General features: G+C 45.9%; 1 protein-coding gene across 2 annotated transcripts in view; it reads right to left on the reverse strand.

Annotated features, from left to right (window-relative positions):
- Positions 1-15,434, reverse strand: part of CAMTA1 (calmodulin binding transcription activator 1) — a 3,643,069-nt gene that overhangs the window by 56,196 nt on the left and 3,571,439 nt on the right. For both annotated transcript variants that reach the window (XM_069610416.1, XM_069610415.1), the window contains 2 exons: positions 12,277-12,470; positions 8,530-8,604 (listed from right to left, as the gene is read on the reverse strand). In XM_069610416.1, the coding sequence (XP_069466517.1) occupies positions 8,530-8,604; positions 12,277-12,470 (269 nt within the window). The remainder of the gene's footprint in view (positions 1-8,529; positions 8,605-12,276; positions 12,471-15,434) is intronic.

The raw sequence follows: 15,434 nt of genomic DNA on the forward strand, positions 1-15,434 counted from the left end.
CCCTCCCTACCCTAACTTATACCCTTACATCACCCCCACTTATTGTTTACTATGCATATGGTAAAATACCTAGAATTTTCGGTCAAAATAATTTGTGATTTCTTTTTTTTTTTTTTTTTTTGCATTCGTTTTTTTTTACGGTTTCTAGTAGGATCTCACCTACTCATTCATCCATTAATAATGAACTCTAACAGCTTGCCAACGTTGCTACTATCTAGTGAAAGTTAAAAGCTGATAGCCAATGAGGTTGGCCGCTTACAATGTCTTCTGCAAGGCCACATGATCTATTTCTCCTCCAGCTCACTCTTTGCTCTAAACAGTCAGTATCTCTTTTGCTATAAATGGACTCTTTCAATTCTGTACAATGATTTCACCCTGCCACCACCCTTGCTGTAAGACAATGTCATGCAGTTCCCATCCTTGTGGAGAAAAACATACTCATTGCAGAATAGCAGCAGCGGACCAGAAGAACAGTAACGCAAGCCACCGTGAGACTGAAACCGCTCGAAACATCTGCGGGACGCGCCGCTACTACGCTCCAAGCAATGCACATTATGAAAGCAGTTTGTGGCTTCAGTGCATGGTCCAATGTAGACATAGTAGCAGTGAAGTGTACATGAAGTAGCAGAGCCAACAGTTACTTATCCTAAACCATGATGAGAACCTTGAAGTAGACATACAAGCAGATTAGGAAACATTTATGTCCCCCTGTTTATTTTGTCCGCTGCTGGATTTCAGTGGTGCAATAATCTATCTTTGCTAGTGGTCTCTGGAGTAGCATACCACTGATCAAGCAGACCACGTACCTTGTCTGTTTCTACTTTCAACTAATCTATTTCTTTTTGTTTTACTTAAAACCATGCTGCCATCTAGTGGTGAGCATGTGTGCTTACGCGGGGGCTATAGCCGCCCCCCCTTCTTACAGCCCTAATGGGGGAGCAGCATACTGTGATGGTGTTTAGTTATATCATGTAGGGTGATCAGGCATCCCGGTTTTCCCGGGACAATCTGGGGAAATCGGGTTTGCATGGTTGGGCGACTATGGTAATCAAAATTGTAATTCTTTTTCACAACACGTTCAGTATGTTGGAGCTGGAGGATTGGCTCGAACCCCCAACCTTTGAGGTACAAGTCACAACGCTTACTGACTGTGCTACAGAGACTGGCTTGGCAATGATTACAGCAAGCCATGTAATATCAGTCATAGCAAACGCTTGTTTTGAATTAACATGCCAAGATTCACAGACAAAACTGCACAAATGAGATCATATATAATTTATAGAAAGGAGAAGTGCTGGAAATAGGATTGGAGGTGGTTGTGGGAGCGTGTTGGGGGGGGCGGTAATTGGTGGGCTACAATGTGGTAGTCCCTCTTTTATGTTGTTGGTCGTCCCAGTTTTTCGTTTTGGAAATCTGGTCTCCCTAAATAATGGCACATTTTGTTTTTCATGAAGCTGGTTTTCAAAACATTATTGGGGAATGGAGAAAACGGCTCGTGGAGGTTTCCTAGTGTCCAGGTATTGCAGGTCCTGGGAGCCCGGGGTGTCCAAGACTGAGGGCTACGAGTAAACATAGAAAAGATGGCCATTATGAATCAGAGATTGTTAGAGTTGCTCCCGAGGACATGGGGTTAACTCGAAGCAGCGCGCACTCACTCCGATGATTCTTTCTAATGTGTTTATTTCATTAAGACTCTAATCACGGAGGGAAGGCTCTCGGGAGAGGATTTCTTGGAAGGGCTCGGAGCAGGAGGCAGCTGCAAATACACAAACAGGCTGCTCTGCACTCCCAGAGTTCTCTCCTCTGGGGTAACCAGGCTCCCACACCCCGGCCCCCAGGGCTGCCGGAGCCATGCTTACACCTGCTGGCAGGTGTGGGGGGGGGGCACTGACAGCACAGAGGGGATTGTGTAGCATTCAGCATTAGGTGATTTTTAGTCTCATGGTCCATGCGTAATCCAGCGTGGAATATGGAACATGGAACATAGATGGCTAGGGAAAAAATGCTAAGGGAAAGTTAGTTGATGAGAGTGTTGTTGCTGGGCGAGTGGGCCATCATATGATCTCAATAAGAGTCATTTCCATCGACCTGCATTTGAAGATCCTTTCAGATGGCATGCAGCATCCTCGGCTTGAAAGGGATTGCTTCTAGACTCTGACAATTTCCTGGGAGCATTCAGGGAATGCATGAGAATAGGCAGGGGGGGGGGTTCTCCCAAACACGCACCGTTGAGTAGAGAGAAAGAAGATGAAAGACGGCATCATCGTCACGCATTGTGCGTGACCACATGAAACACGTATGCATTTAAACTAACAAATCCCTTATCTCTCGGCATTGAAATCTGGCCAATAAAACGTATTGTTTCCAGTGATTGATTAACAGACGTTACCACTCTAAAGAGAACGGCGAATCCTATACAGCCAATCAGCATCCTGGGTTTCTGGTCAATAATCTATGGTATAGCCCAAATGTGCACAGATTGTGATAGTTGTCATGATCTTGGTGTCCCCTCTAGGTGCTGCTTTTAGTCGTGCCCCCCCCCACATCACTGCCATTTCCTTTCCCGTCATGCTGGTCACCCGCCTCCTCCTCTCCCTCTGGTATTTCAAAAAAGAAAGTGACTCTTCAATGCCAGTTGCTTGGTGGCCATATTGGAAAGGGTTTTTCTTTAATTTTTCATTTTATTACACAAAACCTGAAAAAAAGGGTCAAAGCTTGATGCCCAACCCTGAAGGTGGCTCCTAGGACCTTTACAGCTCGATGCGGCAGTGTAATACCTGGATTATGGGCCCTGAGCTCTCCTTATGCACCGTTGACTTTGGGCCAAATGGCAGATTTCTGGATCCATAACGCCCAATATTGCCTGTGGCCCAGGACGTCAATGCTCAATTTCACAGATCTACATGCTATGCTCCTACCCTGAGGATTCTCAACGAAACTACAAGGACGGGATCTATTAAGTTTATCCTGAAGGAGGCCTACGATATACTCACTCTGACCCAACAGGCCAAAACAGTTGTCAACACCCTCACATAGGTCTGTAGGGAAAGATAATCAGTCACTAGCATTTTTATAAGGCTTAGCAGTATTAAGTAAGATGCTCAGAAGATTATTTTTCTGTTTTCAGAATTTAAACCCGATTGACCTATGTTGCAAGAATTCAACAACTGAGTCTTTCACTAAAACCTGGGGTCTGCAACTTGCGGCTCTCTGGATGTTTTGGACTATAACTCCCATGGTCCCTCATCAGGGATCATGGGAGGTGTCGTCCAATACATCTGGAAAGGGTTCTATGTCATGTTTCTGCTTTTTGATGGCAGCTCATAAAAAAGACCTATTTATTTTGGTCAATTTTGTGTGGCCCTCAAAAATCCGAAAAAGGACAAGACCTAGGGTGTTTTTAATTTGGGGGTTTCACCACCTTACCCTCCCTTGCTCCTTGGCACCCCGCTCCCCCACTGCATACACACATAGATCTTAATTTCCCGTTTTCTTACACACGCTCACCTGATACTCGGTCTCTCACTCGTGTGCGTCACAGGGGCTGACAGTTCGATCTAGAAAGACTGCTCGGTGCGGCCACGGAGTGGTCTATGATCTATCTTTCTTGTAGTAGTTTGACTCAGTACCCTGGAAAGCTATAGGCTGGAGAACCATACGATGCATGTCAAGTTCCGCTTTATCACGGCGTGAGCAAAGTGGGTGTGATTTGAACGCTTCCGAATGGACCTTGTTTTCAAAATAGAGAAAATATGATACTGCTGGACCCTGCAAGATAATGGACCCACACTGATGGCTTCTGATTCACATCACTGATCCGAGACATTTGGGAAATATTCAGTGGCTTGGTATTTCCATTGCACCCGTGACCCTCGCGTTAGCCCTTGGGGAGCAGCGACTTAAATAAAGCCTACTGATGACGCCTCCGTATATGCCTGCGATCATCCCCCTGCACCGTAATATCGAGACACTTCTGAGTTTGTTTGGAGATGGTAACATCTCGCTCAGTGGGTCACAAACACAGTGCCGGCCCCAGGTCTGCTAGCGCCATGAGAGACATTTTTCGGAGTGCCCCCACCCCACTCTCCCCTGCTGCTCCCGGGGATCTCCTAAATGTTTGATTGTAGAAAATATTAATTAATTGATTAATATATTAATTGAATTAAGTAATTTAAAGGGCAAGGAAGCGTTATAAATCCCCAAAAAAGCAATTTCGGTGATGTGCTAATGACCAGAATAAAATACGCAAACATAGAAAACTTTTGTCCCTGTCCCTCGGTTCACTGATTTGACAAAGTCAAAGCACTCAGAAATCGGTTAACCGCTAAATAGGCGCTACAAAAAAGACATGTCAGTTACAAACGTGCACAAACAGCATGAACGTTTGAAAATCAGGATTAACGAAGGAAACACACTAAAATGAGATATTACAAGGTTCGGAAGTTTTCAGTTTCTTTTGGGCGACTTACACCTCACAGGATAATCATTCTTTGCACTGCTTTTTTGGCGCGATTAGGGACGCATCAGGAACCCCTCACTGTCATTAATTCCACCAACCCAACCAATAATGCCTATCCAGAACAAGAATCAGCTGAACAACAGAACTGAGCCCGCGGCTGTTCTTGCAAAGTGTCTTTAAGGGCCGCGCGTGATTCTTTAATAGGCGATTGCCCTGCACCTCCTGATGCTTAAGGTTGCATGACACTGAGCTGGAGGCAAGGCGCCCTTTATTTGCTGCAAGGGGGGGGGGCTCCCTTATACAGCCCCACCCCCTGAGTGCATCTTGAGCCGCCGCTAAACAAGACCACCCAAGAGATCTACACATAACTGGTAGAATTATCAGTATAGCTGACTCAGTCTTCCGGTGTCCGAGGACTCAAAAAAGAGAGCCATTGCCACGGGCAACCAGGAAACCCTTCATTTAGGCCACTAAAGATAATTAACTTTGTTGCGCCTGCCAGATAAATGGCAAATGTTATTATGTGTAGTCGAGGCGGTCCAATTTGTAAGGAGCCCAAGGGATAAAGTGTATAGAACATAAACACAAAGGAAGCAATAGAATTAAAGAATGGGGAGCCAGAAGAGAAGCAGCCTGGCACAATGTTCTCAGTCCAGTTACTGTTTAGTATTAGCAATGGATCTGAATACAGCCGCTGTGCATTTACAGTACTGTAGCGCCACGCCGTGGGTAATTTAGGAATTTAAAACCAAACCATGAAGACTTTTGTTAGAAAAAGAGGAATTTTCACCGACAGGTTCCACTAAACCCAATTTAGGAATGTAAAAAAAGAGGTACTTGCACTAAACCCTTAAGCACGGTTGCTGGCTATCTAACCAGTTTCTAATCCCGGCTTCCACACTTGACCACACTGTGATCTGAGCACATCGCTACATCTCCTTGTGCCTCTGCTCTGTTATCAGACTGAATCGGCTGTTCTATAGAGAAACCCTCCTTAGTCACTACATAAAATGTATATATTTGCATACATGCATATTTCAATAGTTGTCCTTATTTAAAGGTAAATCCAATTCTTGATGAAAACACAGAGCGCGCAATTCCCCAGGTGCACGCCGTAAGATGCCTAGTAGGCCACGTGAGCAGTGCTTTAAGTGGCTGGGTCCCGGCAGTCTCCAGAAAGTGGGGCTGAGCCGGGGCCCTGTCGGGGCCCCCGGTCCCACACAACATTGGCGGGACGCATTATCCCACCGTGGCCGCAGCCGCGACGGGAGATGCTCCCGTCAGTATGTCGGGCAAGCTGACAGAAGTGCCAGCCAGGCACAGCGACGCAGAGGCTGGCGGCACTTCTGTCAGTCAGTGTAACTTCCTCTGATGACCCCTCATCAGGGTCATCAGAGGAAGTTACTGTCCCTTTGTTTGCCCTCCCCAGGTCACTGACCCTCGCAGGCTCCATGATCTAATATGCAGATTAGATCACGGAGCCCGCGGGTTCGCAGAGGGTGAAAGACGCCTTGGGCTCAGTGATCTATCTGCTCTGAGCAGAGATCACTGAGCCTGAGCCGTCTATCTCCATTGGCAAAGCTTTATAAAAGATGCCTTGAATTGTGTACGTTTCAAGCCATCTTTTATTAACGTAGAAATATTTCTATGTTTATAAAAGACCTCTTGAAACGTCCACAATTCAAGGCATCTTTTATAAAGCTTTGTGGACGGACAAAGCCACCTTGGGTTTTGTCCATCATCAACGCTTTATAAAAGATGCCTTGAATTGTTTACGTGTCAAGCCATCTTTTAGTAACATAGAAATATGTCACAAATGTCTATGTTTATAAAAGGTGGCTTGAAAAGTACACAAACCATAGTAAGGTAAGCACACACCTGTGGGTAATTTACTATGGTTTGTGCACTTTTTAAGCCACCTTTTATAAACATAGAAATATGTAACATTACTACGTTTATAAAAGATGGCTTGAAAAGTACACAAACCGTAGTAGTACGCATACAAACATATAAATGCTCACACACATTTATATATTTGTTTGCGCACCTTACTATGATTTGTGCACTTTTAGGCCACGCCCACAATGAAAGCCACGCCCCCAAACGAGGGCCCCCCCCTCAATTTCTTACCCCACTTAAAGCACTGCACGTGAGGCTTGCTGCGCGAGCCACGCAAGAGACTTTATTCAATTAGAACCCAGGAGGGGTGCTCAGTAATCAGGCTGCTGGGAACACAGGTGCTGTTCACCGATAAAACGCCTAGACCAGCACTACTCTTAAGAGCTGCGTGCCCTGCTCGACACGTCTGCCTCCATTGACTCGCTCACCCACCCGCTCATCTATTAAAGCCCAGGTGCTAAAATTTATTTTCACCTAAAAATGAAAATAAAAAACCCCTTAGTGGCTGCACCTTTTTCACCGTGTCCTTGTGCGTCTATTCTGTTCATGAGGGAAACCCTATAAAATCACGCTTTAGCGCATGTCACAAACAGTGTTGCACAATCAACACTAAAAACGGACTACGGAAGATGCGTCAAGTAAAGGTTTCTTTCAAAATGTAAACATTCTAAAAAGGCTTTTGCACCGTATCTTAAACTCGCTGGTGCTACTAATGATAACAGCTAACAGTCAGACGACACTGTTAACTCGGTAACCTCTCTCTATCTCTCTCCTCCCTTATCCCTCCCTCCCGTCTCCCTTCCTACCTTCCGAGACTACCTCCCGCCCTCCCACCAGGAGCCCTACCCACCTGAACATGAAAGGCATGCATGGAAAAAGGCCAGCATTTAGGGTAACCAGACGTCACGGTTTTCCTGGGACATTCCCGGGCAATCAACCCCTGTGCCCGGGTCCCGAGAGTTTTTTAATTTAATAAATCCCTGTGCGACTCTTCCTGTACGTGAAGGCTTTTCACACCCCTATTTCTTCACCCTTCCCCTCCCTGGCCACTCTCCTCCAATGAGAGGAGTGTGCCTGTGAACACACCCCTGCAACAGGCCAGTGATATAGAAGTAGGACTACCGTTTTCTCAGAGTCATGTTTGTGTTTACTGTAGTCTTACTTCTATGTTCATGGCCTGTCCCGTTTTTTTTTTTTATGTTCATGGCCTGTCCCATTTAAAAAAAAAATCTAGTCACCCTATCGGCATTTCAATGCTAGTGGCAAAAAAGCTGATCGAGGATACCAGGCTCAGTGTTTTTGCTGGCTGCATCATAAACATATCCTATTCGTATGGAGCCGTAAACTAACCCCCAATGTGTGAGCAGCTGAAGCAAGTGGAGAAGGTCCCAATGCAGCACTGTGGCATAAATGCACGGGATACAGAGCATTTAATTAAATCCCTCATGAAAAGGTGCTCTTCGTCAACTACAGGAGTTCCACCTAACATCCTCTCCCCTGCTGATGCACCTGACTGCTCCGCGCACTGGTCACCTGGTCACCCTCTGAACTCGGGCCCACACTCCTGCATATCCAGTTGCCCTTTCACTGCCTCCGGGCTCCCCAGCACTTAAGGGTCTGTGTCTGCAACCCCACAGTCCCTTCTCTCTGCACTTTTGAGCCACCCGCTGGCTGCACTTGTGAGTTAACTGGATTTTCCCCTTCGCCTCCCCCCTGGCACTTCTCCCCTTCCTTCTTCCCCGCACTTGGGCAATCTGACCGACACAAGGCCTAGTAAGATCGTTATTTTGTCCTCCTTTGTTTCCCCCTCCTTGTCTTGTCACGCCTAGAAACACTTGTGCACAGGCGCGTTATAAATGTCACATCCTATCATATCCACACACCAATCCCAATGTGCCAAGGAGATGGGCCAAATGTGCCAAGGAGAATGGATAATGCTTGCCATAAGGTGCCCAAACCGTGGATCCCACTGGCGGAATTAGTGCATGGTCACTCTAGGAGCACATCATAGCCTAAATCTATCCCCTTGGCCTCCCATGCAGGAGGTCTGCTAATGCCTTTTAGGCCGGGAGTCCTTCCTGCGCTCTGGGATGGGGAGTATAATGTGCAATGCCCAAAGGTTCCTTTGCAGGACTGATTAGTCACGACAGCATATGCTTGCGAGAGCTTACCTGTGACGACAGCGGCGTAAAAACCTCATGATTTTCCGAGCAGCTTGGTCCTGCTTCTTCGTCAGTAGACTGCTTCTAAAGAGAGCAAAGGAAGAGCAAGTGACAGAAGTTAGCGACTACTCACAACCTGTGAAGAAGACAAGAAGGGGATGCTATGGAAATTACACTGTAACAAGCAACCAAGGAGGCCGAGTATCACCTGGCCTATCAGAAAAAACCTTTGGCTTGGATTCTGCACACCACAGCATGGAGGAACCAAATCGCGGAACATTATCATCGTGATGGGACATCACTGAGAAGGCTCTATGTAATCCGACTGGACATGCAGCCTCGACACAGTCCATGTGTGGCTAATTGCCTAGCTTCACTGGCACCAGCGGTGTTGCTAGGTCTGGAAAAGACCCGGGGCTACTCTAGTGTCAGAACTGTCGGGACTGGGGGCTAGCTAGCATTTTGGTTGTAGCTCCTGAGATTCTATCCGGGGCTACAACCAAAAGACCAAGGGCTATAGCCCCCTTAGCCCCCCCCCCCCAGCAACGCCTCTGACTGGCACCACAATGATTGGCCAAGGATATGTATGAGGATAAGGTGATTTCGTAAAGTATACGGCCCCTCCATGGAGCCGTTGCGAGCCAGTACCTCCAAACAGAAGAGGACTACATAACCCTAGCGCAAGGCGATGGGATAAAGGCTTTCGTGCAGCATTGCTACGTGCGTCATAGTTTTCACAGATTGGCACTGGAAGAAATCAGGAGATGGCCGTGAGCTTGTCAGATATGCGGCTGCTATTTGCCTGATTCACGAGGCCTAAAAGTGGAGCAAATCTGCAGATGCCCGGCGCATCTCTGAGATGCCCTGGAGAATGTCTGTGTGAATCTCATTTGCACACGAGCATCGCGAGTGGGTTCCAGGCCTCTCCAGAACAGCTTCCATTACAGGCTTTGTGCATCAGGGAGAGGGAAGCCGGTTCCAATCTGAGAAGCTTGCGGGCATCTCCTCAGTTGGTTCAGTGCAAATCTTTGAGAATTGGGCACCTAGTGTTTTTTGTTTCTATTGCTTTAGCTATTATATTTAAATCCCTTGTTTTTCTTACCACTGCAATGTTGACTTGCTCTATTAGTCTATATTCACACCCGCAATCAGGAGGCTGGAGATGGGGACGCCCGCGTCTCCTCAGCCACTCGACCTTCTTCTATGAATGCTGCCACTTTTCTTAGTTGCTTTCCCGAAACCTTCCTTCCTTCCCCTCCCCCAGAACGTTTCTACAGCCATCACGACATCCCGCCCTCTCCCTCGCTCCCTCATCACCGACTCCCATGCTGGCCTGGGGTTTCTGCTCCAGCTGCGGCACTCCCTTGCTGCCTGTTCCTGGCCCACAATAGGAACAGAAAAGGAACTTAGTCCCTTTTCTTTTTACCATGGCAGTATCCATATTTGTTTTTTTTCTTTCTACGGGAGATTGGGCACGTGCAACATATGCATAGCCCATCTTCTGGCAAAAAAAGTAAAGAATGTATCCCCCTGGATGGAGGCCTGAGGTGAAAATAGCCATCACCACCTTATCTAGGGACTTATAGGGACAGTAATGGACCTAAGCTCTTGCCAATGGTATACACCAAATTGTTCGTTTACAATTGTTCGAATGGAAAATTGACCGATTTTGAAGGGTCACAATTGACCTTTTCACAATTGACCACACTCACACACAAACACATATATGTATGCTGCTATTCTTGCAATTTTGCACATAATATCATGCCTTATGCATTGTCACGCTGTCTGATAGACAGTGCTGGCATAGCCCTATTTACTGACCATTGTCCTAACAAAATTTTGGCTGGCTTCTTTTTACTCCGTTTATACTTGATCGATGGGAATAATATGACTTACTGACTCATTTCATGAGGCTGATTGGACAATTGCGGTTTCTTTCTTTTTTGTATGTTTTGGCCTTGGTAACTTCCTCCAATTAATTTTGTGACTCCAACATGACATGATTTTACTGCTGATGTTAATTGTTTCCCAACAGGGAATCTATGGGTCACTTTGTTTGTATATGCTCAGTTGTATATCATATGATAAATATGGCAGTTTGATTATTAATGCATTTTTCATTCTTAGTGCAGGCATGGTGTAACACCATGTGGGGAAATTATTGCTTGCTATATTATGGTGGTTTTGCCCATTTATTACTGGTTGCCTTGCTACCATAATGTCTGTGCACTGTGCGCATATATTTAGCACTTCCCTCGTATTATTATCTTTATGAGGGACTGACTTTATATGGGTACTACGCGGTTCCATATATTGTTTTATTTCACCCTGGTTTGGTCTATTTATAACTTGGAGAGATTTTATCTATGCACTGTGCATTTATTTCTCTAATCTTGCCTGCTATTTTACTCCTTGCAAACATGGCCGCTTTTGTTTCCTCATGATGCTTTAATCTGTTGATGTCATTGACACAGTTAAGGGACTGCAATTTTGAAGTGTATTTACTTTTGTTGAACTCACTCCCCCTCACGTGATCAAGTGCTCAGTGTAGCGCGAAACGCGTTGTCTGCAGGCTGCTACACCTCTGCGTCCTGCTGTTGTTTTGTTTCTATGTGCTGTTTATGTATTGTGCATTGTTTTTGCATGATGTATTTTTTTTAACTTTTTGTAAACATTAAAGACACTAGTAATTCTATACTGTGTCCGGTGTGTTTTGTCCAACCTTTTTTGAAACATGACATTTGTGCATGTGCCTGCGGGAGTGCGGTTTGCCTTTTCCTCCTTTTTTTGAATGAAGTGTATATATATATATATATATATATATTTTGGTTTGGTAATATATATATAAGGGGTTTTGGGGGGGTTTGCGTTGGGTGGGGGGTTGTGGGGGGTTTCCCCCCGCATATATGTTACAATTGACCTTCACAATTCGGTCAATTGTGAAAAGTTCAATTGTAATTCGAACAATTGTGAAACAAACAATTCGTATACAACCCTTGCCAATGCCAGAGCAGCTGGTGGGCTGCTACTGGTCCTGTATGCCCCCAGATGCAGGGGTGATTGCTATATAAATCATAGGTTGCAGCAAACATTGCCCTCTTTCACTGTTGCTCAACTGCCTCAATGGTTGCAGGAGCTTGTATTGTAGGCTGGCAGGCCCATTACATCTGCCACCATCTCCTCAAGTGTGGCTGCTTCCAGCAGCTTGCGTGGGACAGGAAGTGCTTACAACGTAACCATGATACCAGTTGCAGAGCGTGCAGAAGCTCCCAGGCTCCAACATTTAAAAGAGCACGCCTGCTAAGTGTAGCGCCTCACAGCACCGCCAAACAAGGCAAAAGAAATGGTAAACTGCAATTCCACAATTAAATAAACCCTTTCAGCTGCCTTGCTTGCAGACTGGCCTAAGAGGAATTAGGAGATTACACGGAAAGCCAATGTCTGACATTCTTCAGTGCTGAAAAAGACTCAGTCACGTGTCAGGCACTGATCCAATGGAAAATCTCCCAATCTCTCTGCGGCCCAGCTGTCTTCTGCAGCTGTGTATCACTATTTATTCTTTTATTGAATTCAAGTTAGGGAAGCTGTACCTTACCCTCGTAGACAAGACAGTTCTGTGCAGCAGCCGGGGAGTTGGAGGCACAGTTACGTATGGCAAGAGAAGAGATGGGAATTGGACAGATCGAAGATCACTAATTTAAGTCCAGAAGAGGGCGGGAGCAGTACCATGAAGCAGTGCCAATCACTACTCACCTGATTCTGTGCTGCACGATCGAAATTGCTCGACGCCGTTGCCTCATCCTGCCGCATTCCTTATACCTCCGGTAGTACTGCTGGATGAGCATGGCGGCGCGCCGGCTCTGCTGAAACCTCTTCTGCTCGTAGTAGCTGCGGAACTTGCTCTGGATGAGGATGGCCGCCTGCGTCATCTTTTTATAAAGTGCATACTGGGGGAAGAAGAGATGCACAACGTAAGTCAAGGCCGGAGACCACCACTTGCATCTGCACCTTAGTCTTTAAGGGTTTGTTTTCTGATAGGCAGTAGACTTCTAGGCCTAAGCTCAGACAACCCCCGACCCCCTTCAGAGAGGCTTTAGTGTGGATCCTCATTGTCATTTATAGCCTGGACCCAACTCTGGCTCCACGCTACCCTTCACTAAACACATCCAATGGTGCGAACAGTAAACCAACATAACTTCAACTCAATGATTACCTCATGACTACATTCCCTGACCTGACCACATTCCCTGACCACAAAGCAATTTGGCAAAATCACATTATAAGTCAGCAGAGCTGTTCAAAATCTATAATGAGATGACTAAACCTGTCCAACCCCCAACAAGTAAAACCTAACAATGGTTTATCAGTGATTGTTATACCCAGGACACTCTAATAGACTTTGCATCAGTCTCTGACCATTTGCCTCCAAGAGTCCACCAAGGCTCTTCTCTAGCTCTCTGGATGGTCAACATTCACAATAATTCAGCTTGGCCTCCCAACTCTATGCCAAAGTTATCAAAATCATGATCAGCCTTGGGAACAAGAACATAAATCAAAGTAACCTGATTGAGTGCCTAAACTTCATCCAGGATAGTAAACCTTGCACGGATGGGGATACAACCAATATCTTAATTCACGGCCCATCCTGCGTTTCACCTCACCCTCACTAGGTAATGACTCCACCATAGCAAAAGTGAAAAAAGAGTCCTGCTCACCCTCTTATTCTCTTCCCACACCAGTGAACCAACTAAAACCTGCCACCTTACAATCCAGCGGGTAAGAAAAGTACCCCCTCTCCTCGATACTCCACACTGAACAAAGTGATAAATATTGTTGATCTCATCCAAACTTGACTACTGCAATAGTCTAAATGTTGGGCCTATGAGAAAAGTCAATACGTGACCTGCAATCCGTTCAGAACTGAGCAATACGTTTGATCTTAAACTTGAAAAAGCTGAACCACAGCACAGGGTAGCTACACAAATCTTATTTGGCTCCTAATACAACAAGAAAATGAGTTCAAACTTCCTTTTGCCCCTTATAGAGCCTACTGGGACAAGGGCCTGTCTCCCGAATGCACCTCCTGTTCGTCTTTGGCAAACCTAATCTTACAAAATCACCCAAAGAATTAACACCTGAGTGGAAGACGGCCCGCAAAGATTACCCTGGACCTCAGGAACAACCTCCCTTATCCTCTCGGAGCTGAGAAATTCCTCAAAGCTCTGAAAACTATTCTATTCATACAAACTTTCAGATCAAACTTCTAAATATCTCAATATCTCAAGATTTGGTAGTCCTAAGATTAATGTAATGCTTGCCTACATGATGGCCTCTCAGTATTCTTAGGGACTTATTACTAAACCCATTTAACTCCGCGTTTACACAATGACCTCTGGCATGCATCCTTGGATGCACAGAAAATTACCAATTTTCTTGGATCCTTTCCTCTCCCACCCCTTGTAAATGCGCTGCCCCTCTACACCCTCGCCTGAAGTGTTCTGAAGCAAACGCTGATAAAACCCCCAAATCATACTACAAAATAAAATAAATAATCCTGCGCATAGAAATGTTCCTCGTGTCTTTCAATTGCCTCAACAGTGCACACAAGCTGAAGGTATAGAGATTTCTTTGTAAATTTCCTTGAAGCACCCAAAGCACTTGACATGGGAGTGTCTACTATTATGATTCATGATACCCGGTCAGCTGCAGCTCACCCACACTGTAAATTCAATAGATTGTTGCACCAACCAGGTACCTCACAACCACCCCTGATGGAAGTACCTCCATGCCAACCCAAAGCAGTCAGCTGCGGGAAACTGTCATCAATAACTGCACATGTGTGCCAGATAAGCGTCCCTCTGCAACACCCTCAAATGGGTAACCTCCCGGGTAACCTGGTATCCTATATCCATCTAATAACTGTCCAAACCACCCAATTGGAAAAACCTGAAAATACAGTGAACAATGCGAAACCAAAGGATTTGGTCCAGCGTCGTTCTGCTGAATCCAACTCAGTGCCTGGCTGTTTTGCTGAATCCAACTAATCGCCTACCCGTTTTGCTGAATCTAACACATCGCCCGTTCGTTTTGCTGAATCGAACTCATCCCTCGCCATTTTGCTGAATCGAACCCATCGCCTGGCCGTTTTGCTGAATCCAACTCATTGCCTGGCAGTTTTGCTGAATCTAACTCATCGCCTGGCCGTTTTTCCGTATCTAACTCATTGCCTGGCTGTTTTGCTGCAACTCATTGCCTGGCCGTTTAGCTGAATCCAACTCCTTGCCTGGCTGTTTTGCTGGATCCAACTCCTTGCCTGGCTGTTTTGCTGGATCCAACTCATCGCCTGGCCGTTTTGCTGTATTTCTTGCAGCGTTTTTATAGGGTAAGCAACTTTTATGCCCCTCCCATCCTCCTACCCCCCAACTACTCTAAGAATCATGAATTAATGCTCCCTTATCCCACCCCCCTAAATAAACACCTCTAAAAAAGCAGCGAAACAGCTCTTGACCAAATACAGTGAGGCCATGGCGAGGTGGGCGGGCACCTAATCAAGTGCCTTCATGCCCCCTTACAAAATGTACCCTGCTCCAACACCTACACATTGGCATGGTTTCTGTTGCAAGAAAAGCATCCTAATCAATAATAAATTGTCATGGGTGAAACTGACTTTAATCTGCATGAATACTCTTCAAAGGGCCCGACAGGCAGAATCGGGCTTGAGTGATGGAGATATTAAAGGCGGCCGCACGTCCTGTGCTCTTTCCTGCATTGGAAATGACACAGTAAATAGGATTCCCGCGTCTAATGCTATCACAGACTGATGAGGGCGGCACTTCATAATGCAAACCGCATTAGTGTCCAAGAAGCGCGTCAGCCTGGCCTCGCCATCCCTATTAAAGCTTACCAGAAGG

This window comes from Ambystoma mexicanum, chromosome 8 (genome assembly GCF_040938575.1).
Source record: "Ambystoma mexicanum isolate Mex_15411 chromosome 8, UKY_AmexF1_1, whole genome shotgun sequence".
NCBI classification, from domain to species: Eukaryota; Metazoa; Chordata; class Amphibia; order Caudata; family Ambystomatidae; genus Ambystoma; species Ambystoma mexicanum.